Source organism: Cyprinodon tularosa, unplaced genomic scaffold (assembly GCF_016077235.1).
Source record: "Cyprinodon tularosa strain WSP-4 unplaced genomic scaffold, ASM1607723v1 ctg5, whole genome shotgun sequence".
Classification (NCBI taxonomy): Eukaryota; Metazoa; Chordata; class Actinopteri; order Cyprinodontiformes; family Cyprinodontidae; genus Cyprinodon; species Cyprinodon tularosa.
The window spans coordinates 4,096,268-4,112,551 of NW_024039229.1; the positions used below are offsets into that span (position 1 = coordinate 4,096,268).

General features: G+C 39.4%; 1 protein-coding gene across 5 annotated transcripts in view; it reads left to right on the forward strand.

The window, feature by feature from the left end:
* The window catches only part of cica (capicua transcriptional repressor a), a 95,964-nt gene that overhangs the window by 60,512 nt on the left and 19,168 nt on the right, over positions 1-16,284 (forward strand). For 4 of the 5 annotated variants that reach the window (XM_038302771.1, XM_038302767.1, XM_038302768.1 and 1 more), the window contains exons 10-15: positions 5,744-5,876; positions 8,694-8,776; positions 10,181-10,868; positions 11,142-11,284; positions 14,151-14,308; positions 15,481-15,709. In XM_038302771.1, the coding sequence (XP_038158699.1) occupies positions 5,744-5,876; positions 8,694-8,776; positions 10,181-10,868; positions 11,142-11,284; positions 14,151-14,308; positions 15,481-15,709 (1,434 nt within the window). The remainder of the gene's footprint in view (positions 1-5,743; positions 5,877-8,693; positions 8,777-10,180; positions 10,869-11,141; positions 11,285-14,150; positions 14,309-15,480; positions 15,710-16,284) is intronic. The other variant, XM_038302770.1, reaches the window with a different exon arrangement.

Genomic DNA, 16,284 nt, shown 5'->3' on the forward strand with positions numbered 1-16,284 from the left:
CTGAGCAAATCCATCTGGCGGAGTCAGGTTACATTCCACCTGGGTGCAACTGGGTGTGGTTTGTTGACACACACCTGCCCAGCCCAGCCCAAAGGTTCTATTTAGGACTAAGTTCAGAGCTTTGTGATTGACAGAAATACATTGAACTAGCTGCACACTGCAAAAATGATCTAAAAATGAGTAAAAAAGTCTAAAAGTAAGTGTATTTACCCTTAATTGAGTGGGTAAATAAGATGATTTGCCAATGGAATGAGTATTTTAACTCTTAAAATAAGATAAATAGATATTATACACTTGAAATAAGACAATGCAATAGTTCTTTTTTCTTATTTTAAATGTAAATTGTCTTGTTCCATTGGCAAAGTGCCTCACTTATCTCCTTGATTTAAGAAAAAATGACTTATTGAGATTTACATTTTTGCAGTGCACTAAAAGCATTTGTTTGGGGCTGTTGCTGAGGGTCCAGATTGCTCACTGAATCAAAACTTTTTCTCCATCATGTTCTAATTTCAAGATGCCATCTATTTTTTATAATGAAAACGCACCACATTCTGTGGTTAGACTTAGACAGACTTTATTGTAATTTTTTACGCACAGAGTGTATAGAAAAAGACATTTCATTCAGTACAGCTCTCAAGAAATGTTTTTAAGTGCAACAGTGATAAATGTAAACAAACAGATTCCAACATTCAGGGATTTTTTTTATTTATATTTTTATGAAGTCCCATTTTATACAGCATTTAGCAGTCTAATGGCAGTGGGGAAAAAATGTTTCCTGTCTTCACTAATTGAAAGTTATGATCAGGCTTGGAGGCTTTTCCCATAATTTCTGGTGGTCAAATATGACCAAACACTTAAATGTATTTTTCCTTAGAACTTAGGAAATGTTTCCAAGAATAAAGGTCCTTATTCCAAAGTGTGAACTATTGTCCCTGGAAAGACAGCTTCTTTCTCTCCAAGTGTCCTTTCAAATATTATGCTTTTTTTTCAATAACCAATATTTACTGATATCATACACTGCAAAAATTATCTAAAAATGAGTAAAAAAGTCTAAAATTAAGTGTATTTACCCTTAATTTGAGTAGATAAATAAGATGATCTGCCAATGGAATGAGTATTTTAACTCTTAAAATAAGATAACTAGATATTATACACTTGAAATAAGACAATGCAATAGATTTTTTTCTTATTTTAAATATAAATTGTCTTTTTCCATTGGCAAAGTGTCTCACTTACCTCCTTAATTCAAGAAAAAATGCACTTAATTTACAAACCGGATTCCAAAAAAGTTGGGACACTAAACAAATTGTGAATAAAAACTGAATGCAATGATGTGAAGATGGCAAATATCCATATTTTATTCGTAATAGAACAAAGATGACAGCTCAAAAGTTTAATCTGAGTAAATGTAACATTTTCAAGGAAAAATATGTTGATTCAAAATTTCCCAGTGTCTACAGATCCCAAAAAAGTTGGGACAAGTAGCAATAAGTGGCTGGGAAAAGGATATTGAACAAATAAGGAACAGCTGGAAGACAAACTAACACTAATCAGGTCAATTGACAACAGGACTGGGTATAAAAAGAGCCTCTCAGAGTGTCAGTGTCTCTCTGAAGCCAAGATGGTAAGAGGATCACCTATTCCACCATTGCTGCGCAGAAAGATAGTGCAGCAATACCAGAATGGTGTTGCCCAGCGTAAAATAGCAAAGACTTTTAAGTTATCATCATCAACCGTGCATAACATCATCAAAAGATTCAGAGAATCTGGAACAATCGCTGTGCGTAAGGGTCAAGGCCGTAAAACTTTACTTGATGCTCGTGATCTCCGGGCCCTTAAACGTCACTGCACCTCAAACAGGAATGCTACTGTCAAGGAAATAACAGAATGGGCTCAGGAATACTTCCAGAAAGCATTGTCAGTGAACACAATCCGCCGTGCCTTCCGCCGTTGCCAGCTGAAACTCTACAGTGCAAAGAGGAAGCCATTTCTAAGCAAGCTCCACAAGCTCAGGCGTTTGCACTGGGCCAGGGATCATTTAAAATGGAGTGAGGCAAAATGGAAGACTGTTCTGTGGTCAGATGAGTCATGATTTTAAGTTCTTTATGGAACACTGGGACGCCGTGTCATCCGGACCAGAGAGGACAAGGATAACCCAAGCTGTTATCAACGCTCTGTTCAGAAACCTGCATCACTGATGGTATGGGGTTGCATGAGTGCTTGTGGCATGGGCAGCTTGCATGTCTGGAAAGGCATCATAAATGCAGAGACCTATGTTCAGGTTCTCGAACAACATATGCTTCCATCTAGACGTCATCTGTTTCAGGGAAGACCCTGCATTTTTCAACAAGATAATGCCAGACCACATTCTGCAGCAATCACAACATCATGGCTACGTAGGAGAAGGATCCGGGTCCTGAAATGGCCAGCCTGCAGTCCAGATCTTTCACCTATAGAGAACATTTGGCGCATCATAAAGAGGAAGGTGCAACAAAGAAGGCCCAAGACGATTGAACAGTTAGAGGCCTGTATTAGACATGAATGGGAGAGCATTCCTATTTCTAAACTTGAGAAACTGGTCTCCTCTGTCCCCAGACGTCTGTTGAGTGTTGTTAGAAGAAGGGGGGATGCCACACAGTGGTAAAAATGGCCTTGTCCCAACTTTTTTGGAATTTGTTGACGCCATGAAATTTGGAAATAACATATTCTTCCCTTAAAATGATACATTCTCTCAGTTTCAACTTTTGATCTGTGATTTGTGTTCTATTCTGAATAAAATATTTGTTTTTGACACCTCCACATAATTGCATTCAGTTTTTATTCACAATTTGTTTAGTGTCCCAACTTTTTTGGAATCCGGTTTGTAAGAAAAAATGACTTATTGAGATTTACAATTTTTGCAGTGTATATAACAGCTTGAGGAAACAATCATTTTACTAAAATTTTCTCCGCTTTAGTAAAAAAACACTCAACAATCCTTCCCTACGCCACTGTGTCACATGACCAGTTTACTGTTGTCACTGAGATATTAGAACGTTTTTTTTAGGGCTCGTATCCATTTCCAGATAATGAGCCCAGTGCTGTGACTCTGTACCTTTTCCCTGCGAAGCTTACATTAAAAAAGTGTTAAGCAGGGGAGGATCTAGGATTCTAGGAGATCAGGGGCTTCGCCCTGAGGGTGAAGATGAGAGAGTAGACTTTCTGGTAAATCCTGTTCTAATGTAAAATATAACTGGAGTAAAGAAATTTCAAGTATAATACATGCTATCACACATAACAATTCCCCCTCAATAACATTGGAAGAAATTAAATTACCTGCAAGTCTTTAACTGTGTTTATTCCTCTCTTCATCAACAACAAACTGTGTGGATTTGGGGACTTTTGATGATTATTTGCCAAAATTAGGTGAGGGATACAAATATTTTAGCCACCCAGCATCCAGCCCAACTCAGACAGCAATGGCAACTCCACCAAGGTGAAAAAATATATTATATTCATGCTACATTTGAAAATACAAAAATTAACAATGAGGCCCCCATAGCTTGCTTTTACCATTTTTTTTTTACATGAAAACTCTTCTCGGATTAGGAAGACAGCCTTTACCGAACATCTCCTCATTCAGTCCTCTTCTAAACAAGCTGTTTTAGCTTTCCCCGCCCCCGTCCCCCAAAGGCCACACTCCCACAACCCGCAACCATGACAACCAGTCAGAGTTCATAAAGATAGACTAAGAGCACAGAATAATACAATAGATGAAGCCTATAGCTTAACAGATGGGCTGCTACAGACCACTCTGGATGGCTTAATTCCCCTTATGACATCATAACGGGCATGCTTTTAAAACAGAGCATTTTTACAACACATTTGTTTAGAGGCAGTGAAAGGAAACGATTGAGATGAAAGGTTTTTTTCATTTGTGAGCCTCGTACACAGGCTTCAGGACACATATGACTGTAACAAAACATTTAGAATGTAAGGCGCGAGCTACAGAACAAGCAGAAGAGTGCTGCAGTTCTATGTTTTGGCCACAGGTGGCAGTATCAATAGAAAATTCTTGAATGCCTCTTTAAGTTATTGAAAAAGGAATTGCTGCAGACAAAAATGTTTTATTCCTTGTATCGGTAACGCCAGAGTTGCGGTAGTTCCCAAACTAGGCACCCTAGGGGTGGTGCTGTGTAATTGCAGGAGGCTTGGTGGAAAGTAATTGAAAAAAAAACCCTGTATGAACTAGAGGAGTCGGTGTTCACCTGAACTTTATAGATAATAAACATATTTCTATTGTTTCTTTTCATTTTTAATTTGCTTTTAGATATTCTCATTATGAAATCCATATAAATTCTCAAATGTTCTAATTTATTGATATGATTAAATGCTTAATAAATGCTTCAAAATAAGAGCTTCAGTAAAAAATGACATTTCAGATTTAGTCCACTGGTGAATTGTTCTGTTTTCAAAAGATGCTGAGGGCACCCCATGTTGTCCTTGAGGGGCCCTTGGTGCCCACAGGCACCACGTTGGTGACCCCTGCCCTAAAGGGACATGGAGGGGAAAAAATAACTTTTGCGAGATCCCGCAAAAGTAAATTTTTTTGCGAGATCCCGCAATACTTTTGCGAGATCCCGCAATACTTTTTCAGGATCTCGCAATACTTGAGCGAGATCTCGCAGTATTTTTGCAGGATCCAACAATAGTTTTGTGAGATCTCGCAATACTTTTGCAAGATCTCGTAAAAGTAAATTTTTTTGCTAGATCCCGCAATATTTTTGCAGGATCTCGCAATAGTTTTGCGAGATCTTTCAAAAGTATTGCGAGATCTCGCAAAAGTTTATTTTTTTGCGAGATCCCCCAATACTTTTGCGAGATCCCGCAATACTTTTGCAGGATCTCGCAATACTTTTGCGAGATCCCGCAATACTTTTGCAAGATCTCGCAATATTTTTGCAGGATCCCGCAATAGTTTTGTGAGATCTCGCAATATTTTTGCAGGATCCCGCACTAGTTTTTCGAGATCTCGCAAAAGTTTATTTTTTCCCTCCATGTCCCTTTAGGGGCTCAGTAGTTTAGTGATTTAAAGTAGTTTGTTTTATTTTAATATTTAATTAACTGCTGTTTAACTGTTCCTAAAAAAAAGGGGGAAGCAGAAAAAAAGTTAGGGTGCATTCAGGAGCAATGTTTTGAGATGACATAAAGCGCATGCATTGCTGCTCCCTCCACTGCTAACGTTTAGTCTGATTTGTTGCTATATGGATGTTTTTTTTCTTTAAATTGAGACCTGTGTGAAGTTTGTTGTCACTGTTGTCATTTTATCTTGTAACTCGGGGAAGAAAAACAATATCAGCTCTAAGGAATAAACTATCAGCAGCACATATCAGGGATCAGTTAGAGAGTTGTCATAATAATCGGTATCGGCATTGGCCTTAAAAATAACCTGCATTAGTTTATCTCTAGTCTGAATTTAGCACAGATATTGTCAAATAAAAGGTTATTTGTCTTTGCTGTGTATGTAAATATTTGGGTTTCAGTCATTATTATCATGTCTGAGGATTTTTTTTTAAATTATATAAAAAGTTTGATATAATAAATCAGTATAATAGTGCTTTACTGACATCATATTAAAGCAATGAAAATTATAATTTGTAGTCTTACCAAATGCAGTTTTGTTTCTGTGAAATATGTTTGAATATTTAAATAAACGCTTTGGATTTTTAGTATTTCGCTGTTTTGTTTTTCTCTGTCCTGTCAGGAGGAGGGAACAAGCTTGTTTCGAAACCGACCGCCGCTTCAGTCGCTGTATCAAGGCGGAGCCAACGAGGACGTTACGAGCGACGAGGAGCGAATGGTCATCTGTGAGGAAGAAGGAGACGATGATGTGATGGGTGAGTTTGGCTGAGCAGAGCGGCGGCGGTTACAGAGAGAGAGAGAGACTTCTTCATCCCCGCAAAGGCGTGGTTTCATTTCTCATGATGGTCAGGAAATTCATCATTCTTAGTCAGAGCGAAACACGTCAGAGCTGAAAAAAACCCACAGATCTGTCATCTCGTGAGTGCAGACATTAAACTGTGTTACAGCACTGCAGCTAAAATAGCCCAGAGATTACAGCTTGGTTATGGTGATACTAGCAGGCAGTTCCTGCAGACGTGGTTCTGTTTTTAGGCTGAACGCATCAAAACAAAAGGAAAATCAACAATTCTTCATCTGAGTCAGAAAGGAAAATAAGACTAAATGTAATTTACATTTGCTTTGTTTGTTAACCACTGATAAAAAATATAAATCTATGAAAAAGAGCTCAGTTTGAGACTTTAAAGGCTTCTGTTAGTGTTGAATATTTAAGATCTTTAATGGAGGATTAAAAAAAGTCCAAACAAGCCGAGCTGTTTGAATGGAGTCAGAATGAAAGCTTCACAAATTTCTAAACTTTCATCTGAATGAACCAAAGACTTATGAAACATTTTCCTTTAAACAATGAGCCTAAAGTTGACATATTTTCATATAATATCAGAAGCCATTTTGAAAATCTACTTTAGAAGCATTGTTCTTATTCTAAACAGCTAAATTATTAAATATAAGGTGTAAAGTACATTTGTAATGAGACAAAATATAATAAGAAATCGCTGAAACTTCAGCTTTATTTTATTTTTCATTACACTTTGCGATATTTTCAATCGTTGCACACAGCTAGAGCTCAAACTCTACGACGATGCATGTTCTCACACTGTGCAGCTCGATGCTCTGACGCGATCTACCTGCTCTCACTGTATGTCTAAAAACCTCACGTCCGACTCAGAGCCGATAGATGGAGCTGGTTGGACTTGTCAGTCTTGAAGAAGAAGAACTCCCTTGTTTGCGAATCAAGGTGCTCGTTTCTGGTAAATCGATTTGTAGCTCTGCTTCAACAGCAGGATTTGCACACAAACACTTTACGTGCGTTATGTTTGATTTTCTCCCAACCTTGCGATACCTGATCGGGAGGTGGTCGTGAGAGGCTGATCACCCCTCGTTACCCCCCCTTTACACCATACGACGCAGGACGCACAATCAGGCTGAAACTTTGCCCGATCGAAAGTCTCACACGGCTGGAGAATCGGCCCGAAAAGGGCCGTACAATCGATATGTGATTGTACTGAGCAATGCTTGTTAACTGTGCACACCTCAGCCGGCTTGTGTGTTTCCCCATATTACTGATGTTACATCGATCTGAGCTTTTTTTTTTTTTACTTGTTTTTGGTCAATAATAATGCAGAAAAACTATGTGCACACAGGTATGTAGATGTGAATGAGATGAGCAGGCTTATCTGTGGCTGGTTTCTGCAGACCACAGCTATATGCTGATGAAGATTCTCAGTCATCCAGGTCATAGTCATTCTGTAAAAGTTCAAAAAATATCCACTGGACTTGGTTTCCAAGATTTGAAGATGTTTCGCCACCTCTCCAGGAAGCTTTCTCAATTCAAATGTCTCCGCAGTGAGTTTGAGTCTTTAGACAAAGCATTGAATCGCTTAGAAACATGCAAATGGTAACCTATGAGGTGGCAAAACGTCTTCAAATCTTGGAAACCAAGTCCAGTGGATATTTTTTGAACTTTTACGGAAACACAGCTTTATGCTTGCATAAGTTGGCTAAATGTACACAGTTATTATTTTCCTCACATGATGGGAGGTTGCAGTTTTTTTCAATGCAAACTTCAACGACACAAGTTGTAACGACTGAATGTTGTTGAGACTGAACTGAAATATCTCCACATGTGAAAAACATCAATCACATGTTTTTGTAAATTCCTATTTTTTTTCTCCGTTGGCTTTTCCAAATATTTGACTCGTATGTTATCTCCTGTGTTTTTATTTTATTTCTTTAGTTTTTACGGCACTCGTGGCTCATTTTTGCAACAGTAGGCTGACAGGAAAGGGGGTATGAGAGAGGGGGAGAAACATGCGGGAAAGAACCACTGGCCGGATTCGAACCCGTGTCGCCTGCGTCGAGGACTAAGGCCTACGTACACGGGTCATGCATGCTAACCACTGAGTCACCTGCACGCCCGTTATCTCCGGTTTAAACTGCATTCATAAACTTCACCTAAGTGTCCCACATGCACAGTTGAGGACGCAATGATGTCACAAGCCAGCGTGCTCTGTATTTACCGAAGTAAACATGGATGGTAGCGCAGCAGCACATCTAGCAATCTTACCCAACCTTAAAAACACAATCATTTCAAGATGGTTAAACATAAATACTGCTCTCAGCATTATCGTCCACCACCGTTGTTGTTGGGGTTTTTTGCTGCTTCTGTGTAGCAGGACGCAGAAATGTCGGCTATTAATGGCGTTCAGGTCGGATGAATGCGACCTGGCCGTTCAGACACAGGTCGCATTTTGAAAAGATCAGATTCATATCGGATTCAGGACCACAGAGCCAAATGGCCTGGGTCGCGTTGGAAAAAATCGGATCTGTGTCGTTCAGACATGAAAAGATCAGATCCAGGTCGCATAGTTATTGCTACCTGAAGTTGGTTCAATTTTTTTATTTTATATTGACACTAATATTGTTGATCTGATGTTATATTTCTTATTTTAAGACTTGGTATAAATCAGATGAGTTATTTATGTTTTGATCATGTTGTGACATGTAAATGTTTTTGCCCTTAGTGTGCTCTGCTGTAATGTTATTGTTTCATTAACACCTCGTGTTTCCACCCTCAGAGGATTCCTGCCCTGAAGGCTCCATTGACCTCAAGTGCAAAGAGAGAGTTACAGACAGCGATGAAGATGAACCGGATGGACAGGTTGGTGGAGGATCACTCATTATAATGGCTTTTTAATGGAGATGGAAACCTGCAATATAGAGCAATAAATTTAACAAAAATATGCAATATGAGTGAAAATTTATAGTGGCATTACATCAGACACATTATGGAGGAAGGGATTTGGTTTGAAATTTTAATGGGTTTATGTTTTCTACCCAGGGGCGGAGCTAGATGGGGGGCCAGGGGTGGCCATTACTGCCCTTAGCCAATCATTGGCCACCCCTACCATTTTTTTTCTTCTAATACAGATTGTGACAGTGGAGGGGTGTCAAAAGTTCACACATTTGTTACTTAAGTAGAAGTATAGACACTGCTGTTTAAAAACACTCTATTAAAAGTTGAAGTATCAACTTGACCTGTTTTCTCAAAAAAAAGAAAAAGTATTTGCTACAAAAACTACTTAAAGTATAAAAGTATAAAGTAAACTTTAAAAAAACAGCCAGATGCCACTATATGAGCTGAAAGCTTTTTTTTGCTGACTTCTTCTGTTTCATCCAATTTTCTCATTTTTCATTTATCTACTTTTTTTTTTTTAACTTTCTATTTTGTTTCTCAGTTTTTATTCTTGTTTCCACTCTTTTCTTTTGTCTTCACCTTTTTTATTTCTTTCATTCTTCTGTGTTTTCTTCCCTTTTTCTCACTTTTACGATGTTTCCACACATTCACTTTTTTCAAAAAAATTTTTTCATCTTCTTTCTTTTTCCTTAGTCCCTTTTTTCTTTTTCTTTTTTTCATTTGTTTTAATTTTTTGACCTTTTTTCCTCCAACTACTACATGTTTCATGTTTTAATAAAAAAAGGAGGTTTATTTAGATTAGTGCACTAAACACAATGGAAACCAGATTATATTTTGCATGCATAAATTAGCTTAGATGTTCTGAATTTAAAAGTCACAGAAAAAAATTACTTTACATTTTAATAGATGGAACAGGTTCAAATGCAATTTAATCATTTAGAATTTTTTTTGTTTTACCTGAGAATGATGTTTTAATGATTAAAAAATAATTAAAATAATAAAAAAAATTCAAGAAATACGCTTTGTTGTTTAAAAAAAGCAACTTTTAAGTTGGGATTAGATCCTCCTTCGCACTTTATTCTCACACTCTGGAAACTGAAATCTTTTTCAAACACATTTCTTGGTTGAAAAGCTGTAATCTTCTGTATGCAGTTTAAGGTTTAAACTTTAAAATGCATTGTAGTTTATTCAACTAAATGTCTTTTCTTCCTCATAAAGGTCTGATCTAAGTTTAGATCATCTGCAAACCCTGGCAGGTTTTTTTTTAATTTCTGGTGAACTTTTAGAGAAACTCTTCGTCTAAAATTAGATGCAGGATTTTTTTTTTCCTAATGAAAAACTTGAATATTTTTCTTCTCTTTCCTCCAGCATGGCCTCCAGCCAGAAGCTCGCTCTTCCCTCCTCTGCTCCTCTCCCTCCATCCCTCAGCCTGACTCCCCCTCTGTGAAGGGAAATGGAAAGGCAGAAGATCCTGGAGATGGAGCAGACAGGAAGAGGAAGAGGGACACAGAGGAGGAGGAGGAGGAGGAGAGTGGACCTAGGAAAAAGGAATCATCAGAAGGAGAGGGGGGGCAGAGCGCGTCAGTTGGTCAGGTCCTTAGCGGGGTCCAGGTGACCCCCACAGTGGTGACCAATGTGGCAACCAGCACGCCCATTCCCATTGCAAGCCAACCAGTGGATGGAGCCTCTGCCATCAGCTTGGAGAACAAATCCAGTTCTCTGATTGGTGGAGCCCAGCTCACTGCAGGGGGTGGGTACCTATCGTCATCCTCCCCCCCTGGTCCACTTACTGTAAACTCTGTGGGCAACAGCAGCCTGGTCACGAGCCTTTACCTCCCTGCTGCACAGCCCCTGCAGCTCATCAGCCCACAGCCCCAAATCCTCCCACCTGTCCAGCATCACCCCACCTCCTCCATCACACCTCCCACCCAGCATAAACCTTCGCTGGAAGTCCAGCACATCCCGCCCACTGAGACCCCACTCACTCCTCAGCTTACCAACCAGCACATCGTTCCCCTGCTGACCGGCGGGGTGCAGCCTGGGGTGGGGATCAGAGGTGAGACAGGAGGGGACACCTGGCTGGCGGAGAGTCCAAATACAAACCTTCTCACTTCTTCTTCTCTGTCTAAATAAATTTAGTTACCTTAATAAACTGGAAATATAGAATAACGGGCTTCCGCCACCGACTTTAACCTCTGTGGTCCTCAAAGTCAGAAGCCTCTCTCTCCTATCAGCATCTGAAACCTCCTCTCTGATCTTCATCTGTGCCTCACACAGACCGACTCATCCCTCCTTCCGTCTCTCTCTCTGTTTTCTTCTCACTCATTAGTCCAAACCCAGTCACCAGTGTTGCAGAGTAAGATGTTGGTTCCCATGGCAACAGTGAGGACAGGGTCTACGCCTCCTCAGCCCTCCATCTCCCTGGTGGCCCCGCATCTTCCTGTGCAGAACGGCACTTCCACCGGAAACAAGGTGAGGACGTCAACATGGAAATCCATAACATCATCATCATCGTCATTGTCAACATGATACAACAAGACATGTGCTTCACTGAGAAACTAGATGGAAATATCAAAATAAAAGCACTTCCTGTTCCATACATTTAGAAGAACCAAGGTGCTGAATGTGTGACAATATTGTTTCCCAATATTTTCAAATTTTTCAGTTCAATTCCATTTCTTTATTTCGCACCAATTCACAACACGTCATCTCAAGGCTTTTTAAAGTTCACCAGATCATCCAGTCAAATTAATTCAAAGTTTCCTATCTAAGGAAAACCAGTTGATTGCATCGACTCATTGACTGGAATGCATCCCTCTAAAGTTATCTAAAGTTAGATCTAAAGTTAGCACACAGCTTCAATCGCTTCAGCTAGTAACCACTGATCAGGCCCGAAGTCTAGGTGTAGTGCTGGATTCAGACTTGAACCTCCAAAAGCATTTAAAGACAATTACAAGGTCGGCTTTCTATCACCTGAAGAAGATTTCCAGGATTAAAGGACTAATGTCTCAGCATGATCTGGAAAAACTAATCCATGCGTTTATTTTTAGTAGAATTGATTACTGCAACGGTGTTTTCACAGGTCTGCCTAAAAAGTGGATCAGACAGCTGCAGCTGATCCAGAACGCTGCTGCCCGTGTCCTCACTAAGACTAAGAAAGTAGAGCACATCACCCCAGTTCTAAAGTCCTTCCACTGGCTCCCTATCTCAGAGAATAGCCTTTAAAATACTTCTGTTAGTCTATAAATCTCTGAATGGCTTAGCACCTAAATACATCACAGACATGCTATCAGTGTATCAACCCTCCAGAACACTCAGGTCTTCTGGCTCCAGCCTGCTCTGCATACCTAGAACCAGAACTAAACATGGAGAAGCAGCATTTAGTTCCTATGCTCCACTTATCTGGAACAAACTTCCAGAAAACTGTAAAAGTGTGGAAAGCCCGAGTTCCTTTAAATCAAGACTAAAAACACATTTGTTTAGGATTGCCTTCCACTGTTCTAGTTAAACAGTTCAACAAAAACAAGTTTTCTTTAATCCAACTGTTTTTAATATTCTTTTTTTGTTTCTGCATTTTTTATTTTATTTTATTTTATTTGTTTTTTATTTTTTCCTACTTGCTTTGATTCTGTTTTGTCTTCCTGTTTTTTAACCATGTAAAGCACTTTGCATTGTCTCTGTACTGAATTGTGCTATACAAATAAATTTGCCCTGCCTTGCCTTGCCCTCACACTAAGCATGCTTGTGGCGACAGTGGAGAGGAAAAACTCCCTTTTAACAGGAAGAAACCTCCAGCAGAACCAGGCTCAGTGTGAGAGGCCATCTGCCGAGGCCGACTGGGGTTCAAGGAGACAGAAGCAGACATAGAAAAAACAGCTGTAAAAGGCGGCCCGGTCCAGGAAACACACAGCCAGGCAGACGAGTTTCAAGACATGTCAGAGGATGAAGAGAGCACATCCAGCCAGTTATAGTCAGAGAAACAGGACTACACTGAAAAACAGGCCGATCTCCAGCATCTAGAAACAAAGGTGTTGATGGCAGCAGCACAGCTGATATTTCTCTCCAGGATGGAGTCACAGCCAAACAGGAACAGACCAGATGAAGCTACTATGAGAAGAAGCAGAGAGAGCAGAACGTTAGAGATTGAACTAACAGATTCTGCAGAGTGGGAGAATAGAGATAGAATGAAGCAGAATGATGAAAAAGGGGTCCCCATGTCCTCCAGCAGTCTAAGCCTATAGCAGCATAACTATAGAGATAGCTCAGGATAACCTGAGCCACTCTAACTAGAAGCTTTATCAAAAAGGAAAGTTTTAAGCCTAGCCTTAAAAGTAGACAGGGTGTCTGCCTCACTGACTGTAGCAGAGAGTAAAGAGAAGAAAGCTTTCTGAATTTAGGCCAATAAAAAACAGAACTTAACATCTGTTAACTTATTAATTACAACCAAAAAGAGGCCAAAAAAATTAACAATAACCAGTGTTGAACTCTTGCTGTTTTTTTCTAAAGGCCTGTTTATATTTCTAAGTGATTTTTTTTTCTCTCTAGAGAATTAAATGTTGAGTGATAAAAAAGTCATCCTTAGATGCTCTTTTTTAGAAATTCACTCTGCATTTAACCCCTCCCCTTGGGGAGCAGTGGGCTACCATTGTGCAAGACCCTAACCCGGTTAAGGGTCTTGCTCAGGGTCCCAGAGTGCAGGTTGTGGGGATCAAACTGAGTACTTGCAACCTTCTCAGAGCAGTGAGAATCTACAGGAACAATTTGTTTTTTTAAATTCCTAACCCACAGTGATGCTGCGTTGGAGGTGACCTAGATATTGTGGATTTCATAAAAAAATGTTTATTCAACCGTTTGATCTTTGCCCTTCAAAGACTTGAGTCTTAACTTGAACATCTCTACTACAAGCACAAAATCAAAGAATGTCTGAAAATCTAAAAGACTTAAAAAAAAAAAATTATCCAGCCAAGACCTGAACTGGTTTACCTCCTGCCATTCAAGGCTTCAGCTAATCTCAGTAAAACTGTCTCTATAAACTCTCTGCCGGTTCTTTAACCTGTTGGACTTTATTTTAAAGGCTTTTAAGCTTTTGTTAAAAGTTTCCGCCTCTTCGTGCTGATGCTGCATTCAAAGAACAAGCAAAGTAAAACTTCCTATTCATTTAAAGGTCAGTTGTTTGAAAAATGTCTGACTTTAACATTTTTAAAGCATGAAGATATTCCAGAATTAAATCCAGTAAAAAAAAAGGAGCTAGATTTTCTTTCCCATGTCATCCAGAGTCCTTTAATGCATCTATAAATGTGTATTTTTATTAACTCCATCTCTTTGTTTCTCCTTTCAGATCATCCAGTTCACTCCCATGCCAGTTCAGACCAACGTCCATCCCAGCGCCGTGGCTGCAGTGCAGTCTGGGAGCCCATACCCTGTATCCATGACGACAGTGATGGCATCTGGAGCTACCCCACCACAGACCGTTCTTCTCACACCCCCGCCCACCAGGTAGTTCAAACACATAACCTGAGAGCCTATTTTCAAAGCTTAAACATAAATATGTGGCTTAAATATAAACATTTTGATTTCATGATTTTCTTTCAGCTATTTTTACTTACGGTAGATTCACTAAATGATAGTTAGAAAATACAGATTTACTCAAACTTTACCTATGTTGTCCCTCTTTGCATCAATCACAGTAAAGGAATGACTGATTAAGGGAGAGCAAACAGGCCAGATCATGACACACATCCTAACGAGGGTTATCAGGGCTCGATGTTAACCATCGCCCGATCTCCCGGGGCAAGTAGATTTTATTGTTGGGAGAGTGCAAATTTCATTGCATCTGCATACCGTGCAAGTGCAATGATCACAAAAACAAATTATTTATCACTCAAAATTACTTTAAAATCACCGACATTAGCTGAAAACGATCGACAAGCGTTGCCGGCGCCATTTTTGTTGTTTTGTACTCCTTCTCGGGTCATTTGAAAAAACTGCGTGATTTTCCGCTAGATGGCGTGATTCAGCTCTTGGGGAGAGAATTCTGCAGAGCAGCAGCTGGATGATGAATTTAATCTATACTATAATACATGCTAGATTAAAAATGATCAGTCAGGGATTAGGAAAATAATAATAATAATAATTGTATGTGCACAGTGTAAACATTTCTATCATATGGCAGTCAACAAAAATTTTCATTACATTTTTTTCTCTCAGACATTGGAGTGGTGCATTTAAATGTTATAGAGCTAAACATGTTAAATTGGTGAGTAGTAGTAGTGTAAGTTTTTAACCTGTCAAGTTTTTTTTAGATTTTTAACATTACATTTTATATTTTTCCAAGCACACAACAGTTTAAAGCAAAGTTTAGTTTGAAAAGAAAGAGCAGGAAGGATTGAAAAGCATGTTAACACGGTAACGTAGGCTTGAGTTCATTATCTGACGCATGCAGATACACACCAGGAACCTGGAAACTTACTGAATTACAAAAAAAAAACATTTAAAAAACAAACATGTTTCATTGATATATATACAAAAATAAATATTAGGAACTATATTTATCAAACATTATACTGGGTAAGTAAAAATTGTTTCTGGGCAAATGAAATGTCAAAGTCACTTGCCCAAAGGGCAAGTGGTAAAAGTCCTTAATGTCAACCCCCGGTTATCTCCTACAGGATCACCTACGTCCAGTCCACCCCAGGTGCTACCGTGGCAACGCCCCAGCAGGGCGCTCAGCCTCCGTATCTCTCCTCACAACTGGCGGCTCTGGGCTTCACAGCCATCGCTCCGGCAGGACAGCCCCTGGTTCAGCCCATCGTCGGCCAGCCGCCTCTGCTGGCGCCGGCGCCGCCCATTGGCTGTCAGTCACAGACTCCTCCGGGTCAGGCAGCCACTGGCCGTCAGGTAAAGGAAGATATTACATCTTTTAGTTTTACAGTCAATTTATTAGGGCTGCAACTAACGATTATTTTAAAAATCGATGAATCGGCCGATTATTTTTTCGATTAATCGATGAATCGGACAAAAAAATTTTTTATATTAACCTCTTTATTCCAAAATAAACATTTTAGACAGAACAAACAAGCCCACAAGTACAGGTTGCTCATTAACTGTACTGGTGCAATATGAAAAATAAATGTTTGTGTAAAAACTACGCAAACTTACATGAGAAATGTAGCTGTACATCCACAAAATATAGGCTACTTTGTTTCATAAAGCGCAAAAAGAGACAGGCATTTTTGTTTTTTAAAGCCCCTAAGGGGTTCAAACAATAGGTCCCCCCATTTCAACAAATGAGTTTTTTTAGACTAGAAGAGTTCTGCCTTTTAAGACAGGAAAGTATAGCAGTTAAAGTTGCTGCTTGAGAAAATACTGAACCATAGAGATAAAAATAGCCCTGTGATTCAAATTATAAATTGTATTTGGAATAAAAATGACACATCCTCCAAAGACAGATATTTACATGGGAATGTGGCAGA